Source organism: Panicum virgatum, chromosome 1N, assembly GCF_016808335.1.
Source record: "Panicum virgatum strain AP13 chromosome 1N, P.virgatum_v5, whole genome shotgun sequence".
NCBI lineage: Eukaryota > Viridiplantae > Streptophyta > Magnoliopsida > Poales > Poaceae > Panicum > Panicum virgatum.
Genome location: NC_053145.1, coordinates 47,027,302 through 47,042,830, shown reverse-complemented (window position 1 = coordinate 47,042,830; position 15,529 = coordinate 47,027,302). Strand labels below are relative to the sequence as shown.

At 43.9% G+C, this 15,529-nt stretch overlaps 1 protein-coding gene and 1 long non-coding RNA gene across 2 annotated transcripts; one reads left to right on the top strand and one right to left on the bottom strand.

The window, feature by feature from the left end:
- Positions 1-5,107: 5,107 nt before the first annotated feature.
- Positions 5,108-7,861, bottom strand: LOC120654125. Its single transcript, XR_005666995.1, has 3 exons — positions 7,774-7,861; positions 7,396-7,454; positions 5,108-5,221 (listed from the first exon to the last, which is right to left on the bottom strand). It is a non-coding gene; the product is annotated as an uncharacterized LOC120654125 (long non-coding RNA).
- A 3,908-nt stretch (positions 7,862-11,769) lies between these two features.
- LOC120656187 (sucrose transport protein SUT5-like) lies at positions 11,770-15,529 on the top strand. The gene is made up of 11 exons (XM_039934221.1): positions 11,770-12,108; positions 12,546-12,611; positions 12,959-13,057; positions 13,201-13,350; positions 13,470-13,503; positions 13,619-13,721; positions 13,841-13,916; positions 14,027-14,206; positions 14,311-14,691; positions 14,783-14,890; positions 14,990-15,529. The coding sequence occupies exons 1-11, from the start codon at positions 11,887-11,889 to the stop codon at positions 15,158-15,160; spliced, it is 1,590 nt and encodes a 529-aa protein (XP_039790155.1). The 5' UTR covers positions 11,770-11,886; the 3' UTR covers positions 15,161-15,529.

The following is a 15,529-nucleotide window of genomic DNA, read 5'->3' as shown; positions in this document are numbered from 1 at the left end:
CATTTTAGTCCTATTCAGCTCTTTTTTATTTAATTTTCTTCCATTTCATTAGATTCTTTTCTCCATATAGCTTTCTTTTCTTTTTTCCTTTTGTTTCACTTTTATTTTTAATTTTCTATATTCTTATTCTGCATTTCTATGTCTTTTAGTCTTCTATACCATTTTTATTTTCTACTTTCTTTCCTTTCAATTTTTATTTTGTTTTTAATTCCAATTCTCTATGTACATATAATTCTACATAGTATCAGAATATTTTTTATTTCTTTCAGATATGGTTCGAAGATATTTTTTCTTATTTAGGATATTTTGCTCTAAACATTTATTTATTTTAATTTATTCTTATATTGACCTATTTTATTTGTTTTCTTGAATAATTTATTCATGTTGTGAACTAAATTTTTTCACTATAAAAATATTTTTGTTTATGATGTGAGCACACCTATTCTTCATGTAAATTAATATGTCCGTACATGGATCAAATTTGTTTACTTTGTTGTTAGACTAATTTACTGTATTGTTGTAGATAAAATTATTTGATTGTTTATTCATTTGTTCATGATGTTCAATTTTTATTACTTGTCTACATTATTAAATGTTTACGATGTTTTATTCTTTTTTTAGTACACTATAATTTGTGCATTATATATAATCATTTTGGTCGTAGAAAATAACTATTTGTTCGTCATGTTCAAATATTTGTTCCCGGTAGTTGAAATTGACTTCCATATTAAAAATATTTTTTAAAAAAAATTTAGACAAATATAGGTAAGTGTGGTCTTATTTTGAAGATCTTGTCACATAAAACATAATAACACATCTGAAATTTAATTTTGATATATGGTTTAAGAATTATATATTTTTAGTTGGAACTCCATTGCACATGGGTGGTATCATCAATGTGTCTACACTTGCATGTATGCATCTCTTATTCTCTTTTCCGTGCTAGAGCACTTGTAGTACTTCCTCCATCCTAAAATATAAGGCATTGGAGAGTTTAAAATTTGTATCCAAATATAAGGTATCCTAGAATTTTTTGGACAAAGAAATCATTTGTGGTGGGCTAGGGGAGTAAAAAAAAGCATGCTAATCTCATTGGTTTTGGTGGGGCACTAAAAATTAATCAATTAATTAATTGAACAATGCATTAATCCGGAGTACATACGTCTTTTCTTCACCTCCAAATTTATCTGCAAAAACACAGGATACCCACATTTCAGGATGGAGGGAGTACTACTTTATCGAGTCAAGTTAGCATGGCTGGTTAATTAAATAGTCCTGCTTCTAGTTTGTTGGGCCGTGATCCATTTAATCACGTGCGGAAAAATACTTTTAGTTAAGATCATGGTTGCGGATTTTGTTGCCACTGGCAATACAACGGTCAACGGTGCGGAAAAAAACACCCTTATCCTATCCCTTTTAGCTCCAGTTCTGTGGTGGCTTTAATTTGCGTCCGTTTCGTTCTCGCTCGCGTCGCGTGGCGCTATCTCCCGTCCCGGCGCCGAGCTGCGAGAGCGAACAGGCTCCCCGTTTTCTACTCTACCCGCTACTTTCGGCGGCGAACCCCTTGCTCTAGGCGTCTAGCTCGGCCAGATATGGATGGGAAGCATGTGGTGTGGCCGCTGCGAGAGAGTGTGAGGCGCCTTGCTTGTTTGCGTTGTCGACTAGAATCGCGGAGCTGTCCGTCGTCAAACCAGATGGAGGCTTCCTTGTCCATTGCTGTTGGCTCCTTGCACCATTCCGTTCGCCATGGTATATCCATCCTGGAACACACAGAAAATACCCTACACTGTACTGCCAAGAGTAATGCAAGCCTTATTAGCTAATGCATCCAAATGAAAAGAGTGGAGAACACATCCCAGTCCTGTCCAACAAGAAGAAGTTATTCTTTTGACCGTTGACGGGAAAAAGGCGGGTGTGTTTGGGGTCAACGACGACCATCACTGGCGTGCCAATGCCTCGCGGCCTTACCCAGTTGTTTTTTTGCACAACCACGAGGGGGCATTGCGGGCAATCGAATCTCTCGCCACTTATTTGGCTCGCCGATGAATTGACGTGGCTGGCGCTGCCACAATCCAAACAGGCCCTTGAATTATTGAAGATGGTGAGTGTGTATATAAACGTCTGCGTCTCTACTATTTCATAATAAAATAATAGAAACAGTGCAAGATGTATACCTGCTAAGTGCCACACTACTGCATTATGGCCCGTGATTATTGCTCGGAAGAAAGAATAAACATGGACACGGTGGCTAACCGCATTCACGGTCATGTGTGTGGTGTAAAGCACGCGCCCCATCTCATGGTGTGGGCCTGGCTAGTTAGCGCGCGCCCGCTAGGAAGGAAACTAACAAACGATTTCCGACAGCCCGAAAACTTTCCATTTTGGGAACCGTATCCGTTCTCTTTTCAGGTTCTGTGGTCGGCAGGCGTCTAACATTAAAAATTTACTGGCTCAACTAATCAGCGCGTAGGGGTCCGAGCACTCGATCTCACACCGGGAGTGATTTTATTTTCTAAGTTTCTCTCTCCACGATTCTCTTTCTAGAAAGTTGCTAATAATAGTACATATGTATAAACTATGCATGATATTTTTTCAATTATAACTATTAGATAATAATTTTTTAGCACAACTTTTACTATACTTATAATTTATATGCATAATTTTTTCAACCAACTTTTATATAGGATACTTTTTTAACACAATGTGTACAAATTTTACGTATAACTTTTTTCAGCCTCCTTACTAAATGATAATTTTGAACATAACTAAAATTTTCACACAATTTTGATGCATAAGTTCGTCATACAACTTGTGAAAAATATAATTTGTCGAGATAACTTTTCAACACAACTCACTGGATAACTTTTTATATACAAATTCATCATACAAATTCTAAGGACAATGCTTGATATAATTTTTAGTAGATTTTTTCTAAAGTCTTTGTCAAGAGAATTTCTCTAGAGAAATACATAGTAGAAAGTAAAAAGTTAAAACCTGAAAAAAGGAATAATAAATAGTAGAAAGTAAAAAGTTAAAATCTGAAAAAGAAAATAATAATAATAAATGCTGCCATTACGGAACACAGGGAAGAAAATAGAAAAGAAAAAAAAAGAGAAAATCGATACCTGCCTCCCGCCTGGCTGTCACGTGGCCACGTGGGTGGGCACTCGCTGGCTGTTCACGTGGGTGGGCACTCGCTGGCTGTTCCGTCGCGCGCCACAAAGCGTTATGGCGCGCGATTGTTGTTTCGGATTTGCGTCATGGTGTCCTCGAACAAGCCAACAAGCACACACGATAAGTTCCTCCTTTTTTCTCTCTCCAACATATGAAAACGTCACTTTACATTAGCTACTCCAAAGTTTGCATTTCTATAGCTTTTCACACATAGAAAATGATCTAAAGCGTTCGGTCCCCACGTGATGCTCGTTGTCATGCGCTTCACTCCAGGAAGGCGCCGGTATTCAATTCAGCAGATCGTGCACGCCCGCCAGCCATCCGCCACTGAGCTCCGCCATGATTGGAAGCGCCAATGCAGGTCTCCGTCAAATCATGGCCATCGTTGAAAAAAAATCTGTTTATTTCTTCCTTTCAGGATTCGCGTACACACAACCAAAATTCCAAGCAAATAAGACGACAGTGGACTACGCTGTCCCTGACTCTTGGAACGGTGCCGGAAAGCTAGCTAGGTCACGTTCCATTCTTTTTCTGGTAATAGTTTAAATGTTTTTTTTTGTTGTCTAATGACATTCTTTTGAATATTCCAATTTGATTGGGATGTTTAACAAGACCCAAAATTGCCAACGATAAGGTCACAAGCCTTTGCGTTTATACTCTAGCTATATATTACAGGAAGCTAGTCATTCTCATTCAATTGATAAACACTGGAACCTAGTCATTCTCATTCAATTGATGAACACATACCATAAAATTTTATCAGTGTACGTCCAACCTGTACAACCACTCAAAATATAATTTAGAGGAGTAACTCCAGTAGACCCTCTAAACAACCCCTATTTCAAGTTTAGAGGATTAAGTAAAAAAATACTCCCTCCATCCTAAAATAAGTGTTATTTTAGCATTCAAATTTTATCTCATAAAGAGTGTTATTTTAGCTCGTAATGAGAACCATCTAATAAAGCAATATCAAGTACTAAGAAAATATTGTATTGTATCGAAAAACGTATATGCCAATCAAATACTTAGTAGATGCCATTTTTCTAGTTTTATAGTTCCAACTATATAAATTATTGAGGATCCAGAAAATTAAATAAATAATAAGATTTTCAATCACAATTGCTAGAATTAATTATAGGTAACAGTGAAAGGGCATGTAGCCTAGTAGTTATAGGAGTCTCGGTAGCACATTAGGTCATGGGTTTTGACTCCCTGTAGGAGCAAATATTCTAGTATCTAACGGCATTGTGCTTTTAGAGGTAGGAGATGTATCCATTGATAACGAGCCGTCTGTGGTGACTTCGAATATGCTCATAGAGGCAAGTTTTGCGTCCACGTAATCTAAAAAAATAATTAGAGGTAATAAAGTTAGGAGTCGACTAACCTACGGCCGGCTGTATTTTAGACTAAATATACGGCCGCTCCTTTTTAGGAAAGTAGACAAACTCTGCAAACTTAGCTTTCCTTTTATGACAAAACTCTGCACAGCGGTCAGCGGGCAGAGGAAGCAACATAAAATAAATATGCAAATCCTGTTTCTGCTCTTGGTTATCCAAGTGGGCCCACATAGGCTTACTGCCCTCAGAAATAGACAAAATTTCTCTGCTAGACAACGGGGACGACAACCAGGTTCTCGCCGATGAAATAGAGAAAATTGATAAAAATGCAGAAAAGTTACTCATGGTACATATGTATCACAAATCCACTATTTTCTCTATAATCTGATGATCTAATTCACAATTTGAATCAGGATTTCACAAATAGATCCATTATTGCCTCATATATGGCACACATTGGTTTCAGCAAAAATCACAAAATAGATGCAGGTCGATTGTTGTTCTTAAACAACTGTATAAACAGATATCTAGCCATTCAGGCTGCACGCATCAGGCTTGGCAAAAACTGAATGAACTAGGCAATATGTACTACCATGCAGACTGCACATAGCATTTCCTTCCCTTCTTAATGGGTTGAAATTTGAAATGCCTAATATCTACTACCATATAACCTGATTTGGCCCCCCTTCTCACTGTCTGAAGATGGTTACCTGCAATGTAACAAGGGAAATGAAGATGATTAGAGAACCTATAGTACGAAAAAAAGATGGAAAAATAACCTGCTGAGTTACATTGTTTTGCTTTGATACAACCATGTTATTGCCTAATAAAATACCTACTAATTTGCATTTTAGCATAGTTCTAACAACATTTTTTACTGATGGAAAAATTAAAAAATGACTATTGGATTGCATTGTTTTGCTTGGTTCTGACCACATTTTTGCCCAATGAAAAATACAAAACTGCTAATATAGAACAGATGTAGAACACACCTGTATTATTGATAATTCAGAATCATATTATTGCCTACTAAAGTATATTTGTTTGCCTAATTTAGTAGCATATTATTGCCTAAAGGATTACATCATTTTGCCTAATTTCCAACTATGATATGAACATCAATGATCTATGGGTGAGAGAAACAACAGAACAAAACTAACAGAATACACACAAAAAAGAAAGATCGGATGGTGATGCTATAAAGGTTGGATAAGCTGAAGAACTAATTTTCTCATACAGTAGTAAGCACTTGGTTAAAAATTGTAGGCTTGTTATTTTGAACTCACGAGCACCCTAGAATAAATGCGCAAGCAAAATAACAAAACTTAGAATAAATGTGCAAGCAAATAAAAACAGTGTTTTGCCTGACCAAGAAGAGAGCAATAATTTTGCCTAACTAGTAACAGCATGGACTAACACAAAACTGTAGGAATATGGGGTAGCAAAAACAAAAATTTTCTACCGCATAAACCAGGATTACTGCAGTTATAGATCACGGGATTACCACTAGACGCGCGGTTGCGGAACTTCTGTAGCGCGTCGGTATAGTGCAGATGGAAGCCGGCAGTGCAGTTGCGAGAACCTCCTCTCATGGGCTCGTCCTTGTGCAGCAGATGCGGCACCTCCAAGGTATCCACACGTACGAGAAGAAGCGTCGCGATCCGGACTGCTAGGTCCGCGAAGGCGACCTAGGGTTTATATAGCCCCTTAGGTGGGCTGCCTTGGGCCCCACCTTGGGCGCCCCCTTTTGGGCCGAAAAGGCTCATTAGTGTACCTAAGCCCAGTTTAATTCGGATCTCATCCTTATCAAGCTTCTTTCTCTTAAGTGTGTGACCCTATGGGATCATATGCGAATAGACATGGCCCGAGTACTCTTACTCGGCCCAATAGTAGACAGTGGTCTCTAGCAAGATATGTCAACTCCTATACGCACACAAAGATCATATCAGACGAGCCGCCACAATATCATATACATGATGTTCCCTTTGCCTCACGATATTTGGTCTAGTTTAAAGCAGACCACTCTTTCTCGATCCTGTGATTCAGAATACTTGGTTAACTCTTAACCCCAGCATGGCCATGCATTTCCTAATCCGAATCACTCGAGGGGCCCAGAAATATCTCTCTCTTGTAGAGAGGGGCAAATCCCATCTTGACCGACTATGTCTCACAGCATGCTTCTTGACAGACCCGAAAGCCACCTTTATGACTACTCTGTTACGGTGCAGCGTTTGATGGCTCCTAAGTAAGTCGGTTCACATCTTGAGTACATACGACGATCTCAGGTCTTAGGACACAGCGTACATATTGTGTAATGAGAAGTCATCATCTCGTGTTGGGTCAGTTCAATCTCATGTCTCACATGAGCCCACATTATTAGTTTGACATCCCCATGTCCATGACTTGTGAAACGTAGTCAATCAACTAATACATGTGCTAGTCTAATATTCATGTGTGTCCTCACATGAACTCCGACTAGGAACATTTTAGAATATTCATACAAGTATAGAGTTTCACAAATACTTCATATAAGCATTAATCAATACAAGTTATCATCCATGAATATTCAAGGTACACTTTATTAACCATGAATACAAGGAAATATGATTGCCTCTAGGGCATATTTCCAACAAAAACAATATTGTTGCCGAATGAAAGTTATATTATTTCCTAGTGAAAACCATGTTATTGCCTGATGAAAACCATATTGTTGCCTAGTGAGAAAGATGTTGCGGCATTTATTAAGGAGGGGCAATCATCGTTCAACATGCACGTATATCTCTAGCGAGCCCAACTACAATAGCAGAACCATGTCACATATAATCTCCTGAAGCACCAATGGTGATTTAGAAAAAACAATCATGTCAAGAGAAATCTAAACTACCTCAAGCTTTTTGTGTGTTCTTTCAATCTATCTGCTGATGGAAATGTTGCTCCCAGCTCCTGTGAGGTTGACACGTAATCTTAAAGTTAGTCATTGTATAGTCCAGAAATATGCTACTGAATGAATAATTTTCTTGTTCATTTAGAAAAGGTTCTCTGCACATGAATCGAACAAATTTATTGTTACGATAGAAAAATGGCAGAGGGCCACAATTCGCAAAAAATGCTAAAAAGTCAGAACACAAAAGTGCTTAGCTAGTATGATTAATTTGCATGCTGGTTTAGCATAAGTTGCATACATGAAATCCAAAAAAATAATTAGTAGGAACACATGAAAATGCTAGAATAAATGTTTGAACTATGTCTGTCAGGGACATACAGTTTGATATACCAAAAATCTTCTGGTAACAGATCAGGTTCACCTCCATAGCTCAATTTGAAATAAACGTCGAACCATGATATGTAAATTGCTTGACTGTAATCGGAGAAATGCTAAAGTCCCAAGCTATAATTGCGAAAGTACAATATATTAGTCTAAATTGCTAATATGACTTAAATAAAATGCTTATCTATAATTAGAAATATGCTAGAGTGCTAGATTATAATTGCAAATAATGTTATATACTATAATAACATTAGTAATAACTGAAAAAAAATACTAGATAGCCAGACCATCCACTTCACATAGCACTTGTGGCCCAACCTTCTGAACACAGCATACTCATCATGAAAAGAAAACTGAACATAGCAAGAGATGGAGGTCTTACTATTTAGCATCACTTTATATTATTATTTTTACTCTGAATAGATAAACATAACATTCAATTCAAAAAAAACAAGAGGAAATATCTAAAGATGATATGAACATCAACTATGTATTGGTGAGAGCCAAAAGAAAGATGTTCATATTACTAATGTTATTATAGTATATTGCTGGAAAGGATCAAAAGCCAGCGATAAAAGCAAGGAATGATATCAACAAAAAAATATTTTGGAGGAAAAGTCCTAAAAACCATCAGTTCATAACGCTGCCTAGTAATTTTTAGTAATTACTAAACACATGTTGAAATTTCGCCAAATAGTTATAAATAGAGACTTAATAGAGAAAACTAAATTCGTTCCTAGCAAATTTATTCCTTTTAACATAAGCAGGATGACGCATTACCAAGTTGTATGGTGCACCAGCTCTACAAATCACTAGATTTTATAGCTGTAGCTATAAAATTGCTTGACAGAGAAAACCATAATTTCTAGAAAAAAATAGAACACCCGTGTATGCATGCCTAGGTAAAAAAAATAGCTACAGCTGCTATGCTGATGGACAAATTTTTTTGAACACAACAGCTAATGATAGGAACAAAAAGGATATTATAGATGAACTTAATATATTGTGCATGCCTAGGTAATAGAAGACTTCATTTGCATTACAGAGTACATAGAAAACATTAACCGTAAATATCTACCATGGTTTCTTATTTTAGTAACTACTTCGAGTTGCAAGTTTACTGAATAATCTTTCTGCCCTTTACTGAATAATGCATCCAATCTGGTCTAATGGCACAAGCAAACGAAGAGTAACTTGAGGCTTGAGGTACACCTTCTTCACTGTCTTCATTCCCAGGACCCTCATCAGAAGCAAGCCTCTCATGAACTCTAAAGAGAGCATTCTGAGCAGGGCAAACCTTATCTTCACCATCATTAATAGTATTAGTTTCCCTGCTTGAGCTAAATATTGTGATAACTCGCTCTTCGCAGCCATGAACACTCTCGCCAATCCTAATCTTAGTTTGAGTCTCGGTCCTCTACTACTTCGCAATCTCTCCAACATGGCCAATGATACTCCCAGTTTTTCTAGAGGCGTAGGGGTAGCCATATACAGTATCATCGCGACCAGGAGCATAGGAATCATCACCAGGATTTTGCCTACAGGTTTAACAACATAGTTAAGAGGTAAAATCAGGTGTGTGGAACCAGTCTGCACTATCTAGATTTGTCTCCCTATAGAATCTTTATCCTAGGAGCAGAAGTGATCATCCAAATACAGCAAAATATTATAGGAGAACACAAAAATGCTAACTTAAGATGGATAATTTGCCTGTTGAATTATTATAAGTTGCCTTAACACCATCCATGCCTCAATCCAGGAGTGAGGGGGAGGAGGAGGAAGACCCATCGTCGTGGGGCATCGACAGCGAGCCACCGGAGTTGCTGGGAATCACGGGATGAACGAACGGGTAGGAGGGATTGGGGTAGGGAACGGAGCACTACTCACAGATGAAGTCGAGGATGATGCTATTGTCGGAGAGCCACACCGTGGGGTGGTGGAAGTAGGCTTGCCCCTCCGGCGGCGCGATGCGGATCCCCATCACTGTTGCCACGCCGCTCGTGTCGCTGTTGGAGACACTGAAGTTGAATAGCACCACCCCGTCCCAAATCCACCAACTCTGAGCACTCCGTTCACCGGATTGAGGCCGCATCTCACCTCGACGCTGACGAGCCAAAGCGCCTTCCCGACCTGTGTGCAGTCATCACCCGCAGCGCCCCACCTCTCGCATTCACGGCCTCGCCTGCTACGCCGTAGCCGCGAGCCACCCGCCTTCACACACACATCGCACCGCCTGGAGTGGACCCACTGCGCCCTCCTCGAGCCCCTATCGCGGGACCCGCACCCCAAGCATGAGCGCAACCACCACCGCTGCGTCCGACCCCGGCAGCCGGCCGATGGAGCGATCGAGGCCACCCGGAGCGATTAGGGTTTGGTGGCGCCCCTGGGGGAGCTGCCTGCCTGACACGCAGAGGAGGGAGGGAGACAGGAACACGGCGCGGGGGAGAGGTGAGGTGAGCGGGAGGAAGGTTGGCCGGCGAGGTCGCATCGATCCATGCCGCCGTCGCTGCCTTGGCATGCCGCTACCGGTAATGGTTGGAGAAGGAGAATGGAGGAGGGGGGGAGATAATGTTACATGGGACACACGCACATGGGGGCTGAGCGAGTGGTACAAATAAAAAGTTTCTAACGGAGCAGTGTGCGTACGATTCAACCAAATTACGGCCGGCCAGATGGAAGTCATTATCATAAAGTTATTTCTTAAGATGAGTAATGCGTTCGAAGTTTTTTAAAACAACACTTATTTGGGATTGAGGGAGTACACTCTAGCAGACCCCTCTATTTTGGGGGAGGTCTTCAAATTTCTTCTTCACCCAACCTTCCTAGGGGTTTCTATGGATCCCTATGGTAGTTAGGATTGAGGATTGTTGCTGGAGTTAGTGCAAATTTGAAAGGCACTAGAAAATAGAGGTAATTCCTATTAAGTTTGGAAAGTATGATTTAGGAGGTTATAGCTGAGTTGCTCAAGAAAATGATTTTACAGAGAAAACCAACCCGACTACACTGCCGTTACTAATGAAAACAAGTTTGTAGATATAAGAGCATCTCCAGCAATAGCCCCTAAATCACAGCCCTCATATAGTTTTTGAGGGCAGGTCCACATCTCATACTCTCCAAATAATACATCCAACTCCAGCAGAAGCCCTCATATTTGAGTCTTTATCCAAGTCTAGAGGGGCTGGTGAGTTGGGCCCACAGATAGAGAGCTCCCTAGAGACCCCAGGCCTAGGGGGTGGAGGGGATTTGGAGGCCTCCTAGTTTAGGGACTCAATCAGAGGGCCTGCTGGAGTTATTTTTTTTATTTCACCCTTCAAATTTGGGGTAGGGAATTTGATAGAGGGTCTGCTGGAGTTGCTCTAAGATAAATCCAACTGGATCGATCCCAAGTAACTACCCAGCTCTGTAGACGCGTTAGGGCCTAAGGGGAAAGGGATACCATCAAAATATCTGTGAGGATAAGGTAAAACCGTAAAACCAAATTATACATGCTAAATCTCAACCATATCAAGTCTATTCAAACCTTCTTGATCATTACCATCATGACTTTCGATTTTGTTCTTATCGAAATAAATTCGTCAGTAAAACACGATCAAACTCTTACACGCCCACACCTACCCCGTTCCATCAATATGTAAATAAACATGAAAAAAAACTCCAATACCAATTGTCACGGTGACTAATGATCAAGCTGGCACGTGAAATAAATCGCAACCAACAAGGTAACAATAACTAACCCACTTCATTGACATACGTAGCCCCTATCCACCCGTATCCTGAACCTCCGTAAATTCCTGCCAGCTCGGCAAAACCCCTTACCAAGAAACAGATTAAGGACGGGGGATAACCTTCCCAAACGGATAAACCCATCGGGCCCTCCGTGTCGCTGACGGTGGGCCACCCGCCGTAAACCACTCGTCGCCGGCCACCCCCGCTCGCCCGGCCTTTAAAACCCCCCCCCCCCCCCCCCCCCGCGCCCCGGCCCTCCCGTCCCACCTCATCCGTGATCATTCACCTGTCCCTGTCCCTTCTCTCCCGTTTTCCCCTGCGACCAATCCGCGCGCAGCGTGCTCGTTCCTCCTCCTCCTCCTCGATCGAGCCGCGGCGGCCATGGAGGGTGACGGCAAGGAGGCCGCAGCAGGCAAGCGCCTCGACTCGGCCACCATGAACCTCGAGGGCGGCGGCGCCGTCGCCGGCGGGAAGAAGGGCGACGGCAATGCGGCCCGGAAGCCGGCGAGGGGCATCGTCCGGCTCTTCCTCGCGTGCATGGTCTCCGGCGGCATCCAGTACGGCTGGGCGCTCCAGCTCTCCCTCCTCTCGCCGTACTCCCAGGTAAGTGACGAGACGCATCGTCTCCTTCCCGTCGCCCTCCCGTGCAGTACTCGATCGGTTTTCTTCTGTCCATTTGGCCTTGTTTGGTTAGGCGCCTTTTTTAGTCTCCGCATGAAAGACCAAATGAAGTCTATTTGCAAAAAATTTTTAGTGATGGGTATAATTTTTCACGACGAATCTAATGATGGTAATTAATCAATGATTTGCTATAGTGATACTACAGTAATCATCCTCTAATCGCACGATCAAAGGCCTCATTAGATTCTTCAAGAGCGCGGGGTTCTGAAGTTGGTTTTGTAAACTGACTTTGTTTGACATTATAATTAGCGTTCAAATTGTCACTATTCACGCTGCAAATCAAACTTATCCTATTTTTCTTCGATCGTTCTCTGAATCCGCATTGCCTCATCGATGATCCTTTGCCGTGCCCTCTGCAGACTCTTGGGATCTCGCACAGCTACGTCTCCCTGACATGGATCTGCGGGCCTATAGCCGGATTCGTGGTGAGTGCATTTTATTTTACTTTTATCTATTATTATTTTTTACCGTGTTTATTTTCTTCGGATAAAGATGAAGATTTCATCTTCTTCCCTTAAACTTCTCCAAAATCTTCGCGTACGCATGAAACGGCTCGCCTGCGATTTATTTCCATCTTAATGGTCTCTGGCATGGCTGACTCAGTTTACTTTTACCGGAGGATATTTCGGAAGGGATAAGATAAGATAAAAATAGAAAGTATAACCAACAAAATAAAATGACCAAGAGATCCGTTTTTCGTACGTGCAGTTATCTTGCTGCTCGTTCTCCGATCCCGGGATTGAATTAATGCGCTCACTGACTCTGCTGGCAGGTGCAACCCATCGTCGGCTACTACAGCGACCGGTGCACGGCGAAGCTTGGCCGGCGGCGGCCCTTCATCCTCGCCGGATGCATCATCATCTGCCTCTCTGTAAGCACACGTCCATGGCGCCAGGCCTTCCATGGCCATGTCTTTCTTGGCTCTCTACGTACCGGCCCCAGGAGGAGAGCGATCTCGTCGGATTTGTTTGGTAACTGACTGACTGACTGAGATGTTGGTGATGCTCCGGCCAGGTGTTGATGATCGGCTTCTCGGCGGACATCGGCCGCCACCTCGGCGACACCAAGGAGAACTGCAGCACGTTCACCGGCTCCCGGTGGTCCGCCGCCGCCGTCTACATCGTGGGCTTCTGGTTCCTCGACTTCGCCAACAACACCGTCCAGGTACGTCGTCTTCTAACTCTGCCCGGCCGGGCCGGCACGTATGCAAATCGTTCTGAACTTTACAGACATGATGAGAATGAACCTTTTCTTTTTGTGAATCTATTTTATCATTTTAATAGGGACCTGCTCGCGCGATGATGGCTGACCTTTCCGGTAAGCAACTCGGTTCGATCTTGTTCAGATGATTGGACTTGATGATCACGCAAGCATGAGCTCGGAAGGCAAAAGTTAGTAGTGATGCTGATGTTGCAACTGCTGCTTCCTGCAGCCGGACAGCACGGCCCCAACGTTGGCCAGGCGATCTTCTCCCTGTGGATGGCTCTCGGCAGCGTCCTCGGCTACTTGTCCGGCGCCAACGCCAAATGGCACGAGTACGTCGCCTGATTCTTCTTCACCTCCTCAAAAGCATTCGATTTTTTTTCCCCTGATGAAGCATCTGATTTGGTCATTGACTGATATGTGTTGTTCTTGACGCTGCTTGGTTCGTCAGGTGGCTCCCATGGCTCAAGACGGCGGCGTGCTGCGACGCCTGCGCAAATCTCAAGGGCGCCTTCTTGACTGCCGTGGTGAGTCCTGAGCACCGCGTTCTCCGGCCTCGCCGCACGACGATCGCAGCCTCGTCCTCGTCGCGCTTAGATCTTGACGTTCTAATCTCGTGCTCTCTCTTTTCGGTCAGATCCTCATTATCATCAGCATGTCGGTCACCTTGGCCCTCGCCGGCGAGGAGCAGCTTGGCAAGGACGACGTCGAGGCCTCCTCCGGCGGCGCGTGCTCCGCGTTCGTCGACCTCTTCAAGAGCCTCAGGAACCTGCCCCCTGCCATGTTCAAGGTGCTCGCCGTCACGGCCGTCACCTGGGTACGTGCGCCCATCCATCCAGCTGCCCGTAGGTTCATCTTCCTTCCGCTCGCGGAATCATCGACGACTGACATGGCTCTCGACGGATTCTGGCACGCATGCAGCTCTCGTGGTTCCCCTTCTTCCAGTACAACACCGACTGGATGGGCCGGGAGATCTACCACGGCGAGCCGCAGGGCCTGGGCGGCAAGGCGGACGCCTTCAACGCCGGCGTCCGCGAGGGCGCCGTGGGGCTCCTCTTCTGCTCCATCGCGCTCGGCGTCACCTCGTTCCTCATCCCCAAGCTGTGCCGGAAGCTCACGTCCCGGGTCGTCTGGTCCATCAGCAACCTCATGGTGTTCGTCATCATGACCGTCATGGTCGTCCTCGGCATCATCTCCATGAAGGGCTACAAGCCCTCCCTCACCGCCGGCCTCCTCGGCCCCGACCCGACGTTCAGGGGCATCGCGCTCGCCGTCTTCGCCGTCGTCGGCATCCCGCAGGCCGTGAGTTGGCTGCCGCGCGCGTTTTCGATTTGCTGCTCCTTCGGGATTCGTCCCGTGCTGCTTGCTTATCCGATTGTCGCGTGCTTTGCAGGTGCTGTTCAGTGTCCCATGGGCCGTGGCGTCTGAGGTCGCCACCGAGGAAGGCGGAGGCCAAGGCCTCACCATTGGCGTCCTCAACATCGCCATCGTCCTTCCACAGGTAAAAGAAAAATCATCTGTTCTTCATCATCGACTTGCCTTCAAGCATCATCTGCACAAGAAGATTGCTGATCCCGTATTGCTCCTTGATCGTGTTCAGCTGGTGATCGCGCTCACCGCCGGCCCCATCGACGGCGTCTTCAACAAGGGCAACACCCCGGCCTTCGGCATCGGCGCCGCCTTCGCCCTGATCTGCGCGGTCCTGGCGATGGTCCTGCTCCCCAAGACGAGAGGGGTGTCCAACGCCACCGTCATGGCGGGCGGGCATTGATCTCCATCACCCGGCGGCAGCGCCGAGAGCGGATCGGAAAATCCAGCATCTGCATCTCGGTTCCTGCCGCGCCCGATTCAACATATGTAAGGAGAAAGGAAGTGGACACTGATAAGCAGGAAGGCAGGGTTAGTTGGTCTGATAAACCCCAAGGTCAAGTACTCGAGTCTGTTCATATATGAGGCTCTGTTGGGGGGCCTCATGTTTATCCGCGTCGAACTCTGTGTTGGGTTTTCCCCTTTGGACACTGCAGCAGTAGAGGGCGAGGTAGAAATTCTCCAAATGTTTTGCATGACTGGAGATGCCCATCTCAAGTTCTCTCTGATGCGGTGGTTACAAAGCCTATCAATGAAACGCATTCTAAATATT

Coding starts and splice junctions, on each gene's coding strand:
- LOC120656187 (XM_039934221.1), top strand. CDS start 11,887: ATGGAGGGTGACGGCAAGGAGGCCGCAGCAGGCAAGCGCCTCGACTCG. Junction 12,612..12,958: donor GGCCTATAGCCGGATTCGTG/GTGAGTGCATTT, acceptor CTCTGCTGGCAG/GTGCAACCCATCGTCGGCTA. Junction 13,351..13,469: donor TCGCCAACAACACCGTCCAG/GTACGTCGTCTT, acceptor TCATTTTAATAG/GGACCTGCTCGCGCGATGAT.